Source organism: Meleagris gallopavo, chromosome 2, assembly GCF_905368555.1.
Source record: "Meleagris gallopavo chromosome 2, MGAL_WU_HG_1.1, whole genome shotgun sequence".
NCBI lineage: Eukaryota > Metazoa > Chordata > Aves > Galliformes > Phasianidae > Meleagris > Meleagris gallopavo.
In genome coordinates, this window is record NC_139405.1 from 86,528,549 (window position 1) to 86,543,422 (window position 14,874).

Genomic DNA, 14,874 nt, shown 5'->3' on the forward strand with positions numbered 1-14,874 from the left:
CTCATTCCTCGCTCTTACCTCCACTCCCTGCTTGCACAGCCCTGGATGCCTCTCCCTCTGACATCCAGGCCAAGGGTACTGCTCCCTTCCCACTGCATCCCCTGATCGGAACTTGCTGAACAGTGAGTCACTACCATGCCTGAAATCTCTCCTTTAAAGCTTCTCTTCTTCTTGTGATTAAAAGCAGAGCACAAGTCAGCATCCAGAAAATGATCCACTGCTGTGTCTACTGGATTTTGCTGTTCTTTGGGACTTCACTGGACCTTGGCTACTTGTAGGTATCTAGGCTCACGCTCTCTAGTCTTTCCAGTCATCCCATAGATTATTGCTTGTTCACCAGTTTTTCTGCCTGCGCCCTGTCACTGAAGCATATTTTCCTTACACAGTTGAAATCAATGTCTCCTAATAAATATCTGGTGAGGAGTGATACTTGAGATATTTGAAACCTCAAAAATAGGTATTGGAGAAAGGCCTATGATATAATTTATTTACATTTTCTATTGATTTTCTTGTTATTTTTCTCTCTTACATTTCCCCCCATTTGTTCTCCAAGGACACAAAATGAAAACAAACACTCCATTTCCATTTTCATTCAGCTGTTTGGCCATCGTTATAGCTCTTTGGTAATTTAATACTGATAGCTGTTTCAGGACCCAAAAGGAAATCACAAGACAGTGCAATTATTTTCTTGTTAATTTTTTTTTTTTTTCAAAGCACATAGTGATAGATTATCTCCTATGCTCTTTTTCCTGTTCTCCACTTGTAAGATACAAAAGTCAGCAAAGACTTGCTGAGGGTCCTCTTGGCAGGAGGTACACTTCTGTAGGAGGAAGCAGGAAGAGATCTGCTGGTAATACTGACTTCTTTATCTCTTTCTTAGCCTGGGAGTGTGTTGGAGAAAAGAAAGGAAGTGACATAATTAACTTTGATAATCTCTCTGGTTGGTAGATGGGCCTTGGGGAAATGACTGAGTAGTGTTTGTTAGAACAGCATGATTCCAAGGCTGGGCAGAAATAAGGGAACCATGGCAATAATGTGAGCTGAATCCTCACTGTACAAATGCAAGTCAGTCATGTAAAATGTATGGTGAGAATCATAGTCTTCTAACCTTGATCTGCTTTGGTTTGTATTTTGCTTTCAGGGTAAAAATGTTAAAGCATGTGTCTCATTTGAGCGTGTGCCTGTGTGGTGTTAATACTGCAGCATGTTAGAGTATACATGCACTGTTGAGAACTAGTTAATTTTGTGCATATCATGGTCCATCTCTGAGTATCTAATTACCGGTGTGGTTTTCCTGTCAAAATGAAATAGCACAACATTTGTGGAATGTACATGTAAAGAGCTGACACTGTTTGTGGTTGTTGGCTATGTAAAGATATACCATTCTAACAACATTAAGCCACCTGAAAATAAATCAAGAAACAAACGAAAAGCCCCAAAACTCAAAGAGCTTGTGAGGCAAGCCACAGGCAGCTAGCAGCTCAGTGTACCAACAGGTGCAGCAGGCTGTGCAACTTGACATGCATGGGGCTCCTTGGGCCTTGCAGCCCAGCTTCAGGATGCTGCTGAGTGGCACTTGGTGCAGGTTGTCGCTGTGGTCCTGGCACACAGAGCAGGAATTCTTGGTCAGAAGAAAGTGTGGTGGGCGTCTGTTTTGCAGCCTGCACCTGTCTAGGGTGTAGACATAGAGTGTGCTTTTGGATTTAAGGCCTGTGTGGGACAGATTAAAGCAGATCAAACTGATACTGTAGTAGTACACTTCCCAGAGACTTAAACTATAAACCTTTTCTGATGAGGGGAACAAAAATCTCCATTAAAAAATACAGAGCAACTGAAGTCACCAAAAGACAGTTAATAATGATCTATAAAATGAATGTGATCTTCCAGTCAACAATATAAAATTCATTTAAAATATTTAACAAAGAAAGACTACTACAGGCAAGAGTCTCTTTTACAAGAGCGTCCTGGCAAGAGGGGCAGCATAACAGTCAATTATTACAAACAAAATCCAGGTTTCTTAATTAAAATACAAAATACTGGCTCTGCTGCATAGCCTGTAATAAGTTATGTCTTGAGAAGACTGTAATTATGCTGGCGCCTGCTAATGCTGCCATAGTTAAGTCTGTCACCATTTCCATTATAAACCCCATTTTTGAACAATTTATAACTTAGCTATAAAAAATAATTTTAGATTGAAACTTGGCAAAGAGGTTTTTAGCCAAAAACTTTTTTTTTTTTTTAAATAAAAATAATCTGTTTGGTTATCTTTTAGTTTTTTTTTGAGGAGAGAACTAAAAAGGCCAGAAGTTTTATGGTTTTGAAGCTTTCTGGCCATCCTGTAGTATAAACATACTTTCTTTTTTCATCAGCATCAAGAGTATCTTCCATTTCTTGGAAGCAGGGGATCTTAGCTCTTTGAAAGTCCATAAATACAGAAAAGCAAACATCAGCATTCCTTATGGAAGTAGTGAAGAATCATTAACCTTACAATGGAAAAATGAGAATGGACAGAAAAGTCAATCCTGGGCCTCAGAGGAATCATTGCAAAAGGTTTCTGCTTGTGAGACAGTTCAGCTCCCAACAGAGGCCTGCAGCACTTTCTCATGTCTGAGGAAGACATGGATGGAACCAGAGGTATCTCATGGGTCTTGAGTGGAGAGGGCCAAACCTGAAGCTTCCTTAGCAGCCCCTTCTATATGCTTCTGGAGGCGCTCACAGGATGTTGAGAAAAAGATCTGTCAGAAAATCATAGAATGTTCTCATTTACTTGTTTCAGTGCACTTTTTTCACCAAAGATAAAAAAAGAAAACAATGAGCCCTGAACACATTGGACATCTGCTCTGAAAAAAGGACCGTGAGAAGGTGTATCTGTTTACTTGGGCTATGCTGAAGCTATTCCTGTTAAGCATTATTGATGTAACAACTGAATGAACTACAGAAGTTCCCTGTGTATCATCCTAATCTGAGCTATAAAGGAACAAAAACCAGTTTATTTTTATGACTCAAGGCTGAGTTTCTAGAGAGGCAGATACATTCTTTGATGAGTAATACTGAACAACAAATAGTAAAAACCATGAAAATGTAATTGTGTAACTACTTCCCAAAGGAAAAGATTGTTTCACAGTCCCAGTCTGCATCTGTAGCTGTCTTATAATTTACATGTCTTTAGTAGAATTCCTCTAGGACATACCATTTGTTCCAAATTAAAGGTCTGAATGTTAAAAAAGGATCACTGTAGGTAATGAACTTAAAGGATAGAACAGATGGACTGCTTGTATATCTCTACCATATTTAGATTACCATGTAGTTTTGGATGCAAAGGTTGTGATCTAAATTATTCTTTTATTGCCTAAATCTGTCTTATGAGGGCCATGCATCTAATTAACATCATGCAAATCCTGTTTACAAAATTCCAGCTCCATAAAGGAAAGCTTAGCAGCTAAAATTATCTTTTAATGCCAGTATACAGATTTTAGTAAAAAGTAGGTAAATGCTTTGCCTAGTATTTCAGTTTTTGTCTACCACTGTAACAAAGAAACTAAGGAAAACAAGTGAATTTTCTAGGTCAACAGCACAGACGGTCTTTTCACATTATTCCTTTGCTTTGCCGGCTCACCACATGCTGATTTGGATAGATTGTTTGTATTAGTAAATTTTGGCAACCATTACCTACTGTTGGTTAAAAAAAAATAATTCATCAGCTGTGGCAAATTGTAATCATTTGTAAGATAAAGGCAAGTTTATGTGCTAGAAGGGAGTATGGTCAAATGAGAGAAATTCAGTCAGGCAATACTTCATTTGAAAGACTTGCATTATGGCCACTGCTGCCATACTGCTTCTGCCTGTTGTCTACTTGAACAGACACAGCCACAGAGAATTCAAATATTTGTGTAACATTAACACACTTACCTGTCCCAATTTGGTTCCTATCCTGTTTTGGGTTCTTGCAGTGATAGAGCAAACACGAAAGATACAATAAACGTCCTTTCTGACTGAGGTAGTATGGAAACTGTGCCAGCACATGTTGTCTAATATTACTGGACCATTCACAAAATTTCAGGTATTGTATTGGTCACTCTTAGTCAAGCCCAATGTTGCCTTTTCCATACAGTGTTCTGTAGCTTGACTGTTGCCAGTTCCCTAGCTGTGTCTGGGCTACATCTACAACAGATCACCATGCTTGAAGAAGTTTGCATGGAAGGACCAGCCAATATGCACCAAATGTGGGGTGAATTTAGTCTTTTTCAGTGATCCCATGCACATCATTTTCTTCTGCAATCCTCTTCTCACAGCAAGAGGTGACTGGTCTCTCAAGAACTGCATGACTCATGGTAGTGCTCATTTAATTGAATGTAGCTCCTCTTTTACTGCCTGAGAGGCCAGCTGATCTTTTACAAAAGGGTAGAAAAATTCCTAAACAAAGGAAGTCATTTTAAAAGAAGAAAATAAGATCTGTCTGCAGATATGTGGGTAGGGAGAAAAAAAACGTGAAGGGCAGCAAAATACAGTGGAAATGGTGAGGGTTAAAGTTTAAAGTTTAAAAGCTGAAAAGAAAGGCCATGTGGTATCAGAGGCAGCATATCCAAAAGCAAAGAGACATCATGGGAAGAAATACAGGATAGAGAGGGGATAGCACATACAAAACAGGAAAGGTGTAAAAACAAAACTGCAATTTTACAGAATGATTGTGAGACTGCTGCGTCGTCCAGTCGCCAGTAGAGGTGCTAAAACCACAGCTATAGAGCTTAGTGGCAAAATGCTCAGGGGAAGAAATAAATCCTAAATTGAGATAGATTGAACGTTTCAAGAAATGAACAATAGTGCAGTACAGCTATTTGAAGGGAATCAGCGCAGAAGTGAATTTTTAAACTTCTTTGTAGGTGAAAACAAAAAGGCAGCCAGCAAGAGGCAGAAGAGGTTCCCCAAAAGGCAGAGGGAACAGCATGGGAACAGCAGAAAATTCCTATGGAAGCGCTGTAGCCAGCAAACAATGAGAGCAGGTACCAGTGTGCAGCTGGGGCACAATAAAACCCTCTACAAGCTGAGTCAAGAAAAATCTTCTTAAAAAGTGCTATACTTTCTACTTAGAAACAACTTGCTCTTGTCCAAGTGTTTTGTATTTGCTTCAGTGCAGTTCTTTTTTTTTTATTTTTCTTTTAACTAATTAGAGGCTTATTGTAAACCAAAGGGGATTCCTGGAAGCTCTTTGGGTTTGTAAATTATGCAAATGACAGCACTGTGATGTTGGATCATATTATTAATTGTATATTTTGCGGTACATGTATTCTTAAGAGTACGTGTGAAATCAGATCTTCCTTTTTTATTTTCCCAGTCCTCAAACACAGTAAATTATAAGAAGTCTTCAAGCAGATTACTGAATGATTTGCTTTTTTGTTTGTTTGTTTGTTTTTGTTTTGTTTCATTTTTCAATCTTTAAAAAGAGTGCATTGTTAATGCTGCAGGCTGTTTTGTGCTGAAAGCTTTACAACATTTTGTGCATGCAATGGACAGGACAAACTTCACAGATTATAATTTGGAGCTGGGGTTCCTTCTGTAGCTTTTAAGCAAGTGTTCTATTAAATGCCACCTGTAAGATGCCTGATGACTTACCTCTGATACGTGATTGTGCAAGAACTTCTGCAATTCTGAATGAAAAACTATTTTGCTACAGGAAGCTGATTGATAACCAAATAAATTGCTCTATAATGTCAGTACTGAACACTTGTATTTAGCAAACTTTGCTTTGTAATGCATTTTTCTGACTGCAGCACGAAATAGAAGTGCTCTCCCTATATAATGCTTAGCAATCCTCAGGAATATATGTAAAGGGTACAAACAAAGTGTAAAACACCAGTGGTTACCCTGAAACTGAGGTGTGAGGAGCACAACACAGCTATCATTCTGTCTGGATATGAAGTTTAATAAGGTAATCATGCAGAACAAATTTTCTGTTGCAGTAATGGTAGTGTTTCCACACATGAAATGATTCCTGTCTGTCAAGTAGCAAACACTGTGAGGTTATCCCAAGTTAAAGAGCTTTATATAGGTACATTTACAGGTTACACTTATAATATTGTAATCAATTTATTTCCCAACTGCCAATTTCTGCAGCTAATGCAGCCAATTTTTACACTTTGTCAATTACAAGTGGAATTCCCTTTGCATTAGCAGACATGTATTTCATTGATACAGAAAAATGTTTGGTTTTCCTTAACATGTTTGCAGGTTAAAAATGCAACTTTCATAGGCCTTTCAACTCAATGAATTTAGAAAAAGAAAAGCAAAAGATATCATGCTTGGACATTTGGAACATATAAAGATAGGCATGCTTATGCTAAAAGCTTTTATATATACAGCTGATGTCCAAACCATTGTAATTTCAGCTTAGAGGTAAGGAGTATAGCAGGTATGCCAGCAACAGTGTCTCTGTAACATTTCTGTCCCATGAAGAATATAGAAGACTTGTTTTCTATTTTGCTGGAGAATCTGTAATTTTAACCCTTAGTTATTTTCCTGCTTTCTTGAATCCTTTTTATAAAAATTCTTTCTCCATGCACCTTTTTCAGCATTAATCTTGCAGAGACAGCAATGATAGATTTACACATTTTTAACAGTGGGTCATCTGTTTATGCATTATATAAATGCCAAGTTTAGCTGGTCATTAAGGGGGAAAGAGCCAGCAGAATCAATCAGTTTGCATGTGTAGGCTTCAGACACAGACTGATATCTTGGAAAGGATCTGTCTTTTATTCTATTTTGCATGTGGCAGGCAGTCACGGAGATCTGCTCTTGTGGTGAATCTCTGCCAGCTGATGTGACAGTGAGGATCCAGTGAGTTACTGCACTTGGTGGCCCTCCACTGATTTTATTTCTGAATAATAGGCACTGCCCATAAAATCAACCTCACCCTTAATGATTGCACTAGCCTGTGGAGAACAATAATTTTTTTCACTGTTGCAGTGTTAGGATCCATTGCAATCCAAGTCTGTTGAGACCTGGATTCCCAGGTTTCATGACTTTAATTACATTTGCTCTAATATTGTTTAGCTTGGATCAGCTGTAAGAAGCTCCAAATCTGCTCATAGTGCATCCATGAGCCATGTTATTTAAGAAATTCATGATTTCTTTCCAACATTGTGTTGCCTGTGGTGCCCACACAGTGCTCTGGCTGTGTGCCATTTTGTGTGCTCCCCTGTGTGTCATTTTGGTTTTCCTCTTTATTTTCTTACTTTGTTACGTACCAGATAAGTACTGGTCAGGTGATTTCTTACATTGCTTTCTGGTTGAGCACCTGGGGATGAAAAAAGGTCAATCCGTGTATATGTTTTATATTCTGGAACTTCAGTTTTGAATGCAGGTAAAACTAGAATCTCTAAGGCATTTTTTTTTAAATCCCTGGGTTTGATTCTGGGTCAATAATTTATACTGACCTCAACTGTTATTTAGATTTGAATGTGTCTGAACATGGCATGAACATGGCATTTCTTTTAAGTTTTGATATTATGCAAACAAGTTGAAATAAGTTTTTATTGTAAAACTTGAAACATAGATCTAAGATGACTTTGAAACTGAACCTCAAGCTAAACTGAATCCAGATAGCTGTGCCAATATATTTTTATATTTTATCAAATAAAATATCTTGACATGCTGAAATTGTATGTGATATTTTTCTCTGGAAGTAAATTGGTTCTTATTGGAACATTGAAATGGGACCTATCAGCTCTCAGAGAGTCCTTTCATTCCTCAAGCAAAGGCTTTCATTTTTAGAGCTGGCTATATCTCACGTACATGAAAGATCCACATTAACCATGACTGTTTATGGAATGCAGATTTATTACGTAAGATCATTTATATTAATAACAACATGTTTATGCTCTACTTATGGATGTTTCAAAGCTCGGTGAAGAGGAGGTTACTGTAAAATAAATCCATTGTATTAGTTTGCATCTTTGGTTGTGGCTCCGTCTGAAAGTGGCAGGAGCTATTTTCATTAACCATAAGATTAGTAGGTTGTCCTACCTCATTCCTATCTAGAAAGATGTTTACAAGGTAAAAGCATCCTCAAACTTGAGGGCATTTTGGCTTCCTCAATAGAAAGAGATTAACTAAATGCAGAACTCCAGACACCCTGGTGGGATAATATAGGAAGTTTCTATTGCTGGCTGTACTGATGGGCTGAGGACTTAAATCCTCTGAGCAATCAATCTATGGGCTTTTATGAATGCTTAGGGAAAAAAAAAGAGAATATATTGCTGGAAAAGAGAAATAAACCTTGTTGCAAAATACATGATGGGCTGATTCAAAAAAGACATATGTATGGTAAAGTCTCATGTATCATTACAATTGTCTGAGCAGAACAAGTGAAAGCAAAACAAAAACGGAAATGATGGTTTTCTTCTAACAAATGGATTTTGGGGGAAAACCTTAATGAGGGAAGAAAGCATATTCTGATTTTGAGTATTTTTCCACTAAGAATAGCAGAGCTCTTGCTGAATAGCTTCATTAATTTCAGTGTTAATCCAGCAGGTCTAGTATGAGATAAATCCTTCCTTGGTAGAAGCATCGTCTATTATGTGTGTTGATTTATGAGAGAGAATCAGCTGTATTTTAATGATAGTTGGACTGCACTGTAGATATAGACTAGGAGTCACAATATATGAGAAAAGCTCATTTGTACTTAGTATACTAGATAAATTGTTCCTGGCTTCTTAGGGTGTGACTGTACTTGCTGTCACACTCCCAAGTTTACTCAAGGACTGTGTGATTTGCTGAGTAGGTGCTAGTCATGTAAGGGAAAACCCGGCGGGATGCATTTTATATACCTGTTTTTTTCCTCAGCGTCATATGTTTATTAACTTTTTTTGTCCTCCCCCCATCCCCACCCCCATCAAAGGAAAATCTCCCCAGGACGAGGTAGGAGTGAGAAAATGTGACCACAAACAATCTGAGTGGTATGAAATTTAACACTGTGATTTTGTTTTAGTGAGAGGAAAACACAAGTTGCTGGCTCTCATAAAATCCTAAGCTAAATCCTAACTACGTATGTAGCAATTTTAAAATCTTTTTTTCTTTTTTTCTTTTTTTTTTCTTCTTCTTTTTTTTTTTTTTTTTTTTTTTTTTCCTGTAGTTAAGCTGTTTCTTTCTCCAGTTAATAACAGGTTGTGGGATTAAATCTCAGCTTTTGATATTTACTGGGAAATGTAGTACAGTAATTTATGAGTCAAAATCTACTTTGACTAAATTATCATTGCAAATTACAATTTATGAAAGTTGTGACTCTGACCATAATTACACCGTTGGCTATGCACAACTTGAAATCTCGCTTGCTGAATAAATTTGTTTTCATTCAGAATGCATTGCCGGCATTTTTAGAGAAGCGTGAATCAAGCCTAACAGACAAAATTTCCTACGGAGTTTGTTAAAAAGGTCACCTTTATTTGCTAAGCCTACCTAAAATATAAACATTTCTTGAATTAATGAGATGCTATTTTGGTCTGCTATACGGGTTTCATATTCAAGGTTACGAAACTATAGACTCCTGAGTAGAGTCGCAGGAGCTTCCACATTACACCAAGCCTTCAGCTATCTACATATCCTAAAACTGCTAAAATTAAAAGTGCTTGCTTGGATATTCTGCAAGCTGCCAGGAAAGAAAAAGCAGTCGATAAGCAAATTAAGTGCATTACTGTAAGTTGGGGAGGTGGAAGGCTTAAAGCTTTGTCTGGCAACAGAAGGGTTAAGGACTTTTTTGCTATACCCGTTTCAAATTACAATGAGAAGCCTCTTCTTTCCCAGCAGGGTTGTGCTTACATTAGTCTTTAGATCTCTCTTGAAGAGAGCTGTTATATTTGTGCCTGCAAGAGTTGGAAATAACAGTTAAGAAGCTGAAAAGGGTTGAATGGATTTACAGACGGGTTTTTTTTTCAAGTAAATTCATGGCAACACATTAATTTGATTAGTACATGCTTTAGAATTACTTTACACTCAAGCGCTTCAAAAGATGTTAACGTTATCACCAGGCTGCTGGACAGATATGTGTTACACCACCAAGGTACAGATCAAGACTAATCTGTGACTCAGGATTTATCTTGGGAAGAGCGCAAGGTGTACGAAGAACTCAGAATAAGAAGGGAAGATAACTCTGGGAACTACAATGTGTCAGAAGAACAGCTCTTGCTGATACAGCTCCCCACCCAAGACCTGGTTATCTAAGGTTTATATAGGAATGCCTAGGTCAGCTGAGAAAATACTGGTCTTCTGCTCCATAAATGCAGAAAAAACGATAACAAGAGTGGAAAATTGGAAGTCTGAATTTCAGCTTTCTTAGAAATAACTGCAACCTGACACATTCCATAATATTTAAACAGGGTGGGGGGAGAGAAATCACCAAAGATGTTACGTTTAGAGATGACATTGACATGAAGAATAGGTAAATTTTGTTTTTCAGCCACTGGGAAAGCAGACCTCATAGGAACTCAGGACAAGTAGGAGAAAAGATTTTTTTTTTCCCTGTTCTTTTTCTTTTCAAAGATGAACCTAACTGCACTCAAAGCTTTCGTGGGCTTGCTCTGGAATTGCTGGGTTCTGGTGGGTCACGCACAGGGAGGTTTAGGAGACAATCATGTCCATTCGAGTTTTATTTACAGGAGGCTGCGGAACCATGAAAGAAGGGAGATTCAGAGAGAGATTCTCTCTATCCTGGGTCTACCTCACAGACCCAGACCATTTTCACCAGGAAAGCAGGCTTCTTCTGCACCCCTCTTCATGCTGGACCTGTATAATGCCATGACAAATGAAGAGGATACCGAGGAGCTGGAGTACTCACTGAAGGGATCCATGGCAGGGGAGAGCAGAGGGATGCAGAAAGGATACCCTGCCTCTCCAAATGGATATTCGCGGAAAATACAGTTGTCTCGCATGACCACCCTGGCCACACAGAATCCTCCCTTAGCCAGCCTGCACGACACCAACTTTCTGAATGATGCTGACATGGTCATGAGCTTTGTCAATTTAGGTATGTCAAAGTTTTTTTTGTTGTTGTTCTTTCTGCTCTGTTTGACGAACTGTTAGGCTGATCTTGGAGGGCTGAGAGGGGAAATGTTTCAGCCGGAGCGTAACCTGTTCTAAAACAGCAGGATTGGGCCCTGGCTGCTGTGCCACTTGCAAAAGAAAAGTTGTACTAACGGTGAAGTAGCTACATTGTAGGTGGCCATGGAAAAAGATTTTTCTCACTGTTTATATAAAGTCAGTTTCTATAACTCCCCTCTGCTGGCTTCTGTTTTCTTTCTTTCATTGATGTAATGAAAATTCTGCCTTAGGCCAAACTAACTCCTTTTTTTTTTTTAATCTCAAAAAAATCAAACACTTATGCCTATTGCTCGGTTATTTCCCGCACTGTTTTGTTTAAAGCTCAGACATGAACAAACATCAGTTGTTAATATTTTAAAACCCAGGATGTTATAAAAAGGGAAAAGTCAAGCCATTTCTGAGGTGAAAAAAAAAAAAAAAAAGATTTCTTAGGTTATTTGGGATTTTTTTTTTTTCTAATGGTAAAAGTCAGATTTTTATTATCTTTTCAGCTGGCTGGTTGGATTTTATATAATCTGTTTCTGTTTCTTTGTTATTTCTATTTAATAACCACAGACTATGTTTTACTACACTGCCATGGTGCTCAAAGTCTGCAACAGTTCTTATTTTCTGCCATTAATCAATTAGAGAATTAAACATCAGAAACATGCAAGCAAGGAATGCTTTTGAAAATTGTATCATATCAGACACAAAACCTGATAAAACTAAATTATATTGGCTTCTGAGTACAATAAACATGCTTACCAGTTATGTTGTGGTTAAAAAAGCAGTTACAGATTTCTTTAATAGAAGGCAACCTAAATCTCATTAAGAAAGCTGCAAATAATTCATGAAATGTACTTGCTATTTTTATAAGTAATTTAAATGCTGCAGAACTCATAAAGCTATCTAAAAACTTCTTGTTTAATCTGAATAGTAGGAGATTTAATTGGAAACTTCTCAGTAAGCTCATGCAAAATCTGATAAAACCTTACTTTCCAGGATAATGCTTTCTGTAGAAACTTTTTAAGCAATGGCACACGTTCTGAAATACCTTCCGATTATCACACAAGTTCTATACCTTCAATGTCTACCAGGTTTTTAATCCCTGCAGCAGGATTAAAAATGTTTCCAAACACTAAACTCCTCAACATCTAAAATTTCTGGGAAAAAAATGACACCCTGGAGTTTAGCTGGCATAGTAATAAAATTACATTTGTTTGGCAGATCGGGGGGTGTTTAATTCTGAGATATTTTTTTTTAGGAGTAACATATGTCTGAACTCTAAATGCATTTGCTTGTTGCTCTTGCTCCTGAAATAGCAGGGTAGAAGAAAATGAAATCTCTGATTTTGGGAAGTGTGTTACTCATCCTTAAGAAAGAGTTACTTCTTATCTCTGCATTTCTTTTAACTTATCATCAGATGACTCGATTCACTCAGAATGGCTGGAATACATTGAGTTTAAAATGGCAATGTTACAAAGAAAAATTAGAAATGCTCTGATCTCTTCAGCATTAGGCAAGGTCCTGATCCTGCAAACTTTTTTTCTCACTTGTCTCGTGAAAAACCCTCCATGTATATGTCAGAGACCATTTCATCAATGGCACTGATGGCTGTTAACATGGGACCTACTCTCTTTGATTTCAAGAAACATCTCTGATTTCAGGAGGACTTCTTGCATTTCATGAGTGTAAGTCTCAGGGTCAGTGTCAGATGTGTGCTGGCCTGATCCTGCTGTGTTTTCCCAGATGAAACTCCTCTCTGGGAGGCTGCAGGTTTCTAATGTCTTACTTTAACTGGGAAGTTTATAACATAGTCTCATTTTGTTGGGAAGGAAGCATTGCCTTGAGATAGTTTTTAGGAGCAGTTAAAGTCTATGTATATTTCACTCTGTGTTTCAAAGCTGTGAAAAGTGGGGGAGTATGTTATTTTTCTAGTGAATATGGTTAATAGACTCAATTAGCTTACAGCAGAAAAAAAAGTAAATAGCAGTTTTTGTTTGTGTTCTGTAAAATTAAAATGTCTCAGCTTTTAGTGAGGCTAAACCCCAATTCACTTCAAATGCCCTTCTATACTCGTTGGTTATTGTGGTTTATCACATATTCTACCATGTAGCATGCATAAGAAATATTGATGACTGATGTAGATTAACTTCAACGTTTTTATTAAACAATCCTATGTTTCGGTATAATTAACATAATAACAAAATAAATCATGGAAACAGGTAACCATTTCGTATGATTTATGCCACATAAGATTGTGACAGATGAGGGCAAGCTCTTTTAATATACAATGGGAAAAATATGCAGTGATAAGTGAATGCTAACACTGTACCTTAAAATCAATAAATGCTGGTGCAGCACAGTAATAATTCAAAAGGTTTTAGATTTGAAGCCCCAGTCAACTTGCATCAAATTAATCTGCACTGGAAAAACTATTCACCATATTCATACTTGCACACTATTAATTGCATAAGGTGTAATTATAAAGCTTTATTAATCATGTTAAACTGAATTTTTTTTATTTTAAATTGAAATTTTTGTATATATCGCAGCTAGTTATATTATTTTAAGATAAAAAATATTTAAACAAGAAATATGTAACTGAGATGTTTGTTAAGAATTATTAAGCATTAGATTGAAAAGACTGAATATAATTAAAAAAATAAAGTAAAAAAAAATGAGAAAGGACAAATAATATTATACTAAAGAATAAAAACTGGAATGTGTATGTTAATTCTGATAAAAAATCAACCTGTCAGAGCTGTGAATACCTCACTTTCCAAAGCAAATTTAAAAAATAATCATCAAGGGAAGTGCAATTCGTCAAGGAATCAGGGAGAAAAACAAGATTGCATTTACTTCTCCTGAAGTTAAAATTGTAAACACCTGCTCTTTGCACCTCAATTTCCATCTCTTTCTTTCTTGAAAGATACAACAAGGCAGAGAATATGCCTTGTCCTGTGCTTTGTATAAGACTGTGTGCATTGGCAGCTCTCCATAAATATTGATGACTGTAGCAGAAGAGTTAACTGGGGTTGGTCCAGCAGTCAAAGAATAAATCCTCCACTAAATACACTGGGGTTTTCAAAGATCTGATTATATCACCTACAAGTTCAGGACTTTGTTTTCCTCACTGAGTGTTTTTTATCCTATTGTTATATTTTATTATATTGTTGCAAATCCTTGACTGTTTAGAGTTCTGGCATCTTCTTTTTGGCTGAGCTCCTAAAATGACTTACATAGGATACCCTGTTCTTCCGAGAACATGCAAATAATGCTAATGTAGCTATACTCACTTTTGTGCTCACTCGAAATTTAGTTGAAGAAGGACTTTGTTAAGATAAATGTTAGCATTCCCAGTCCTCACCTCTCACCAAAAGAGAGGGCTCAAATAAAAACATAGACATGCCCGAGACTGGGAGAAACAGCAGCACTTTTTGAAACTACAGTTGAGCATTTCACGGACTGAATTTTACATTAGCATCAAAGTGATCATTAAATCCACTGGACTTCCATGTTCCTTCTCATGCAATTCAAATGTTCTGTATTCTCATTGGTTTACAACACATCCGTGATTTTTTTTTTTTTTCCCTAAACAGATTGTTGCATTTGCTAAGCAAATTTATTTTCTTTCTCCATATCTTTCTGTGAAATGATTCATGCTCTATATGTTATAGGGGGCAAACATATAAAAGCTTTGTGGTTTTTTTTTGACATACTTTTCTTTCTTAGCATCTAAATTAACTTCAGAAACTCAGATGTGAAGATTACTGTCAAATTTGTGCCTTTGAACTGCCCTATGCT

At 37.1% G+C, this 14,874-nt stretch overlaps 1 protein-coding gene across 2 annotated transcripts in view; it reads left to right on the forward strand.

The window, feature by feature from the left end:
• Nucleotides 1-9,789: 9,789 nt before the first annotated feature.
• The window catches only part of BMP5 (bone morphogenetic protein 5), a 53,085-nt gene continuing 48,000 nt past the window's right edge, over nt 9,790-14,874 (forward strand). Inside the window, exons 1-2 of one of the 2 annotated variants that reach the window (XM_085217886.1) lie at nt 9,791-10,051; nt 10,647-11,014. In XM_085217886.1, the coding sequence (XP_085074012.1) occupies nt 10,765-11,014 (250 nt within the window). In that variant the 5' untranslated portion in view covers nt 9,791-10,051; nt 10,647-10,764. Of the gene's footprint in view, nt 11,015-14,874 lie in introns of both variants that reach the window. The other variant, XM_085217885.1, reaches the window with a different exon arrangement.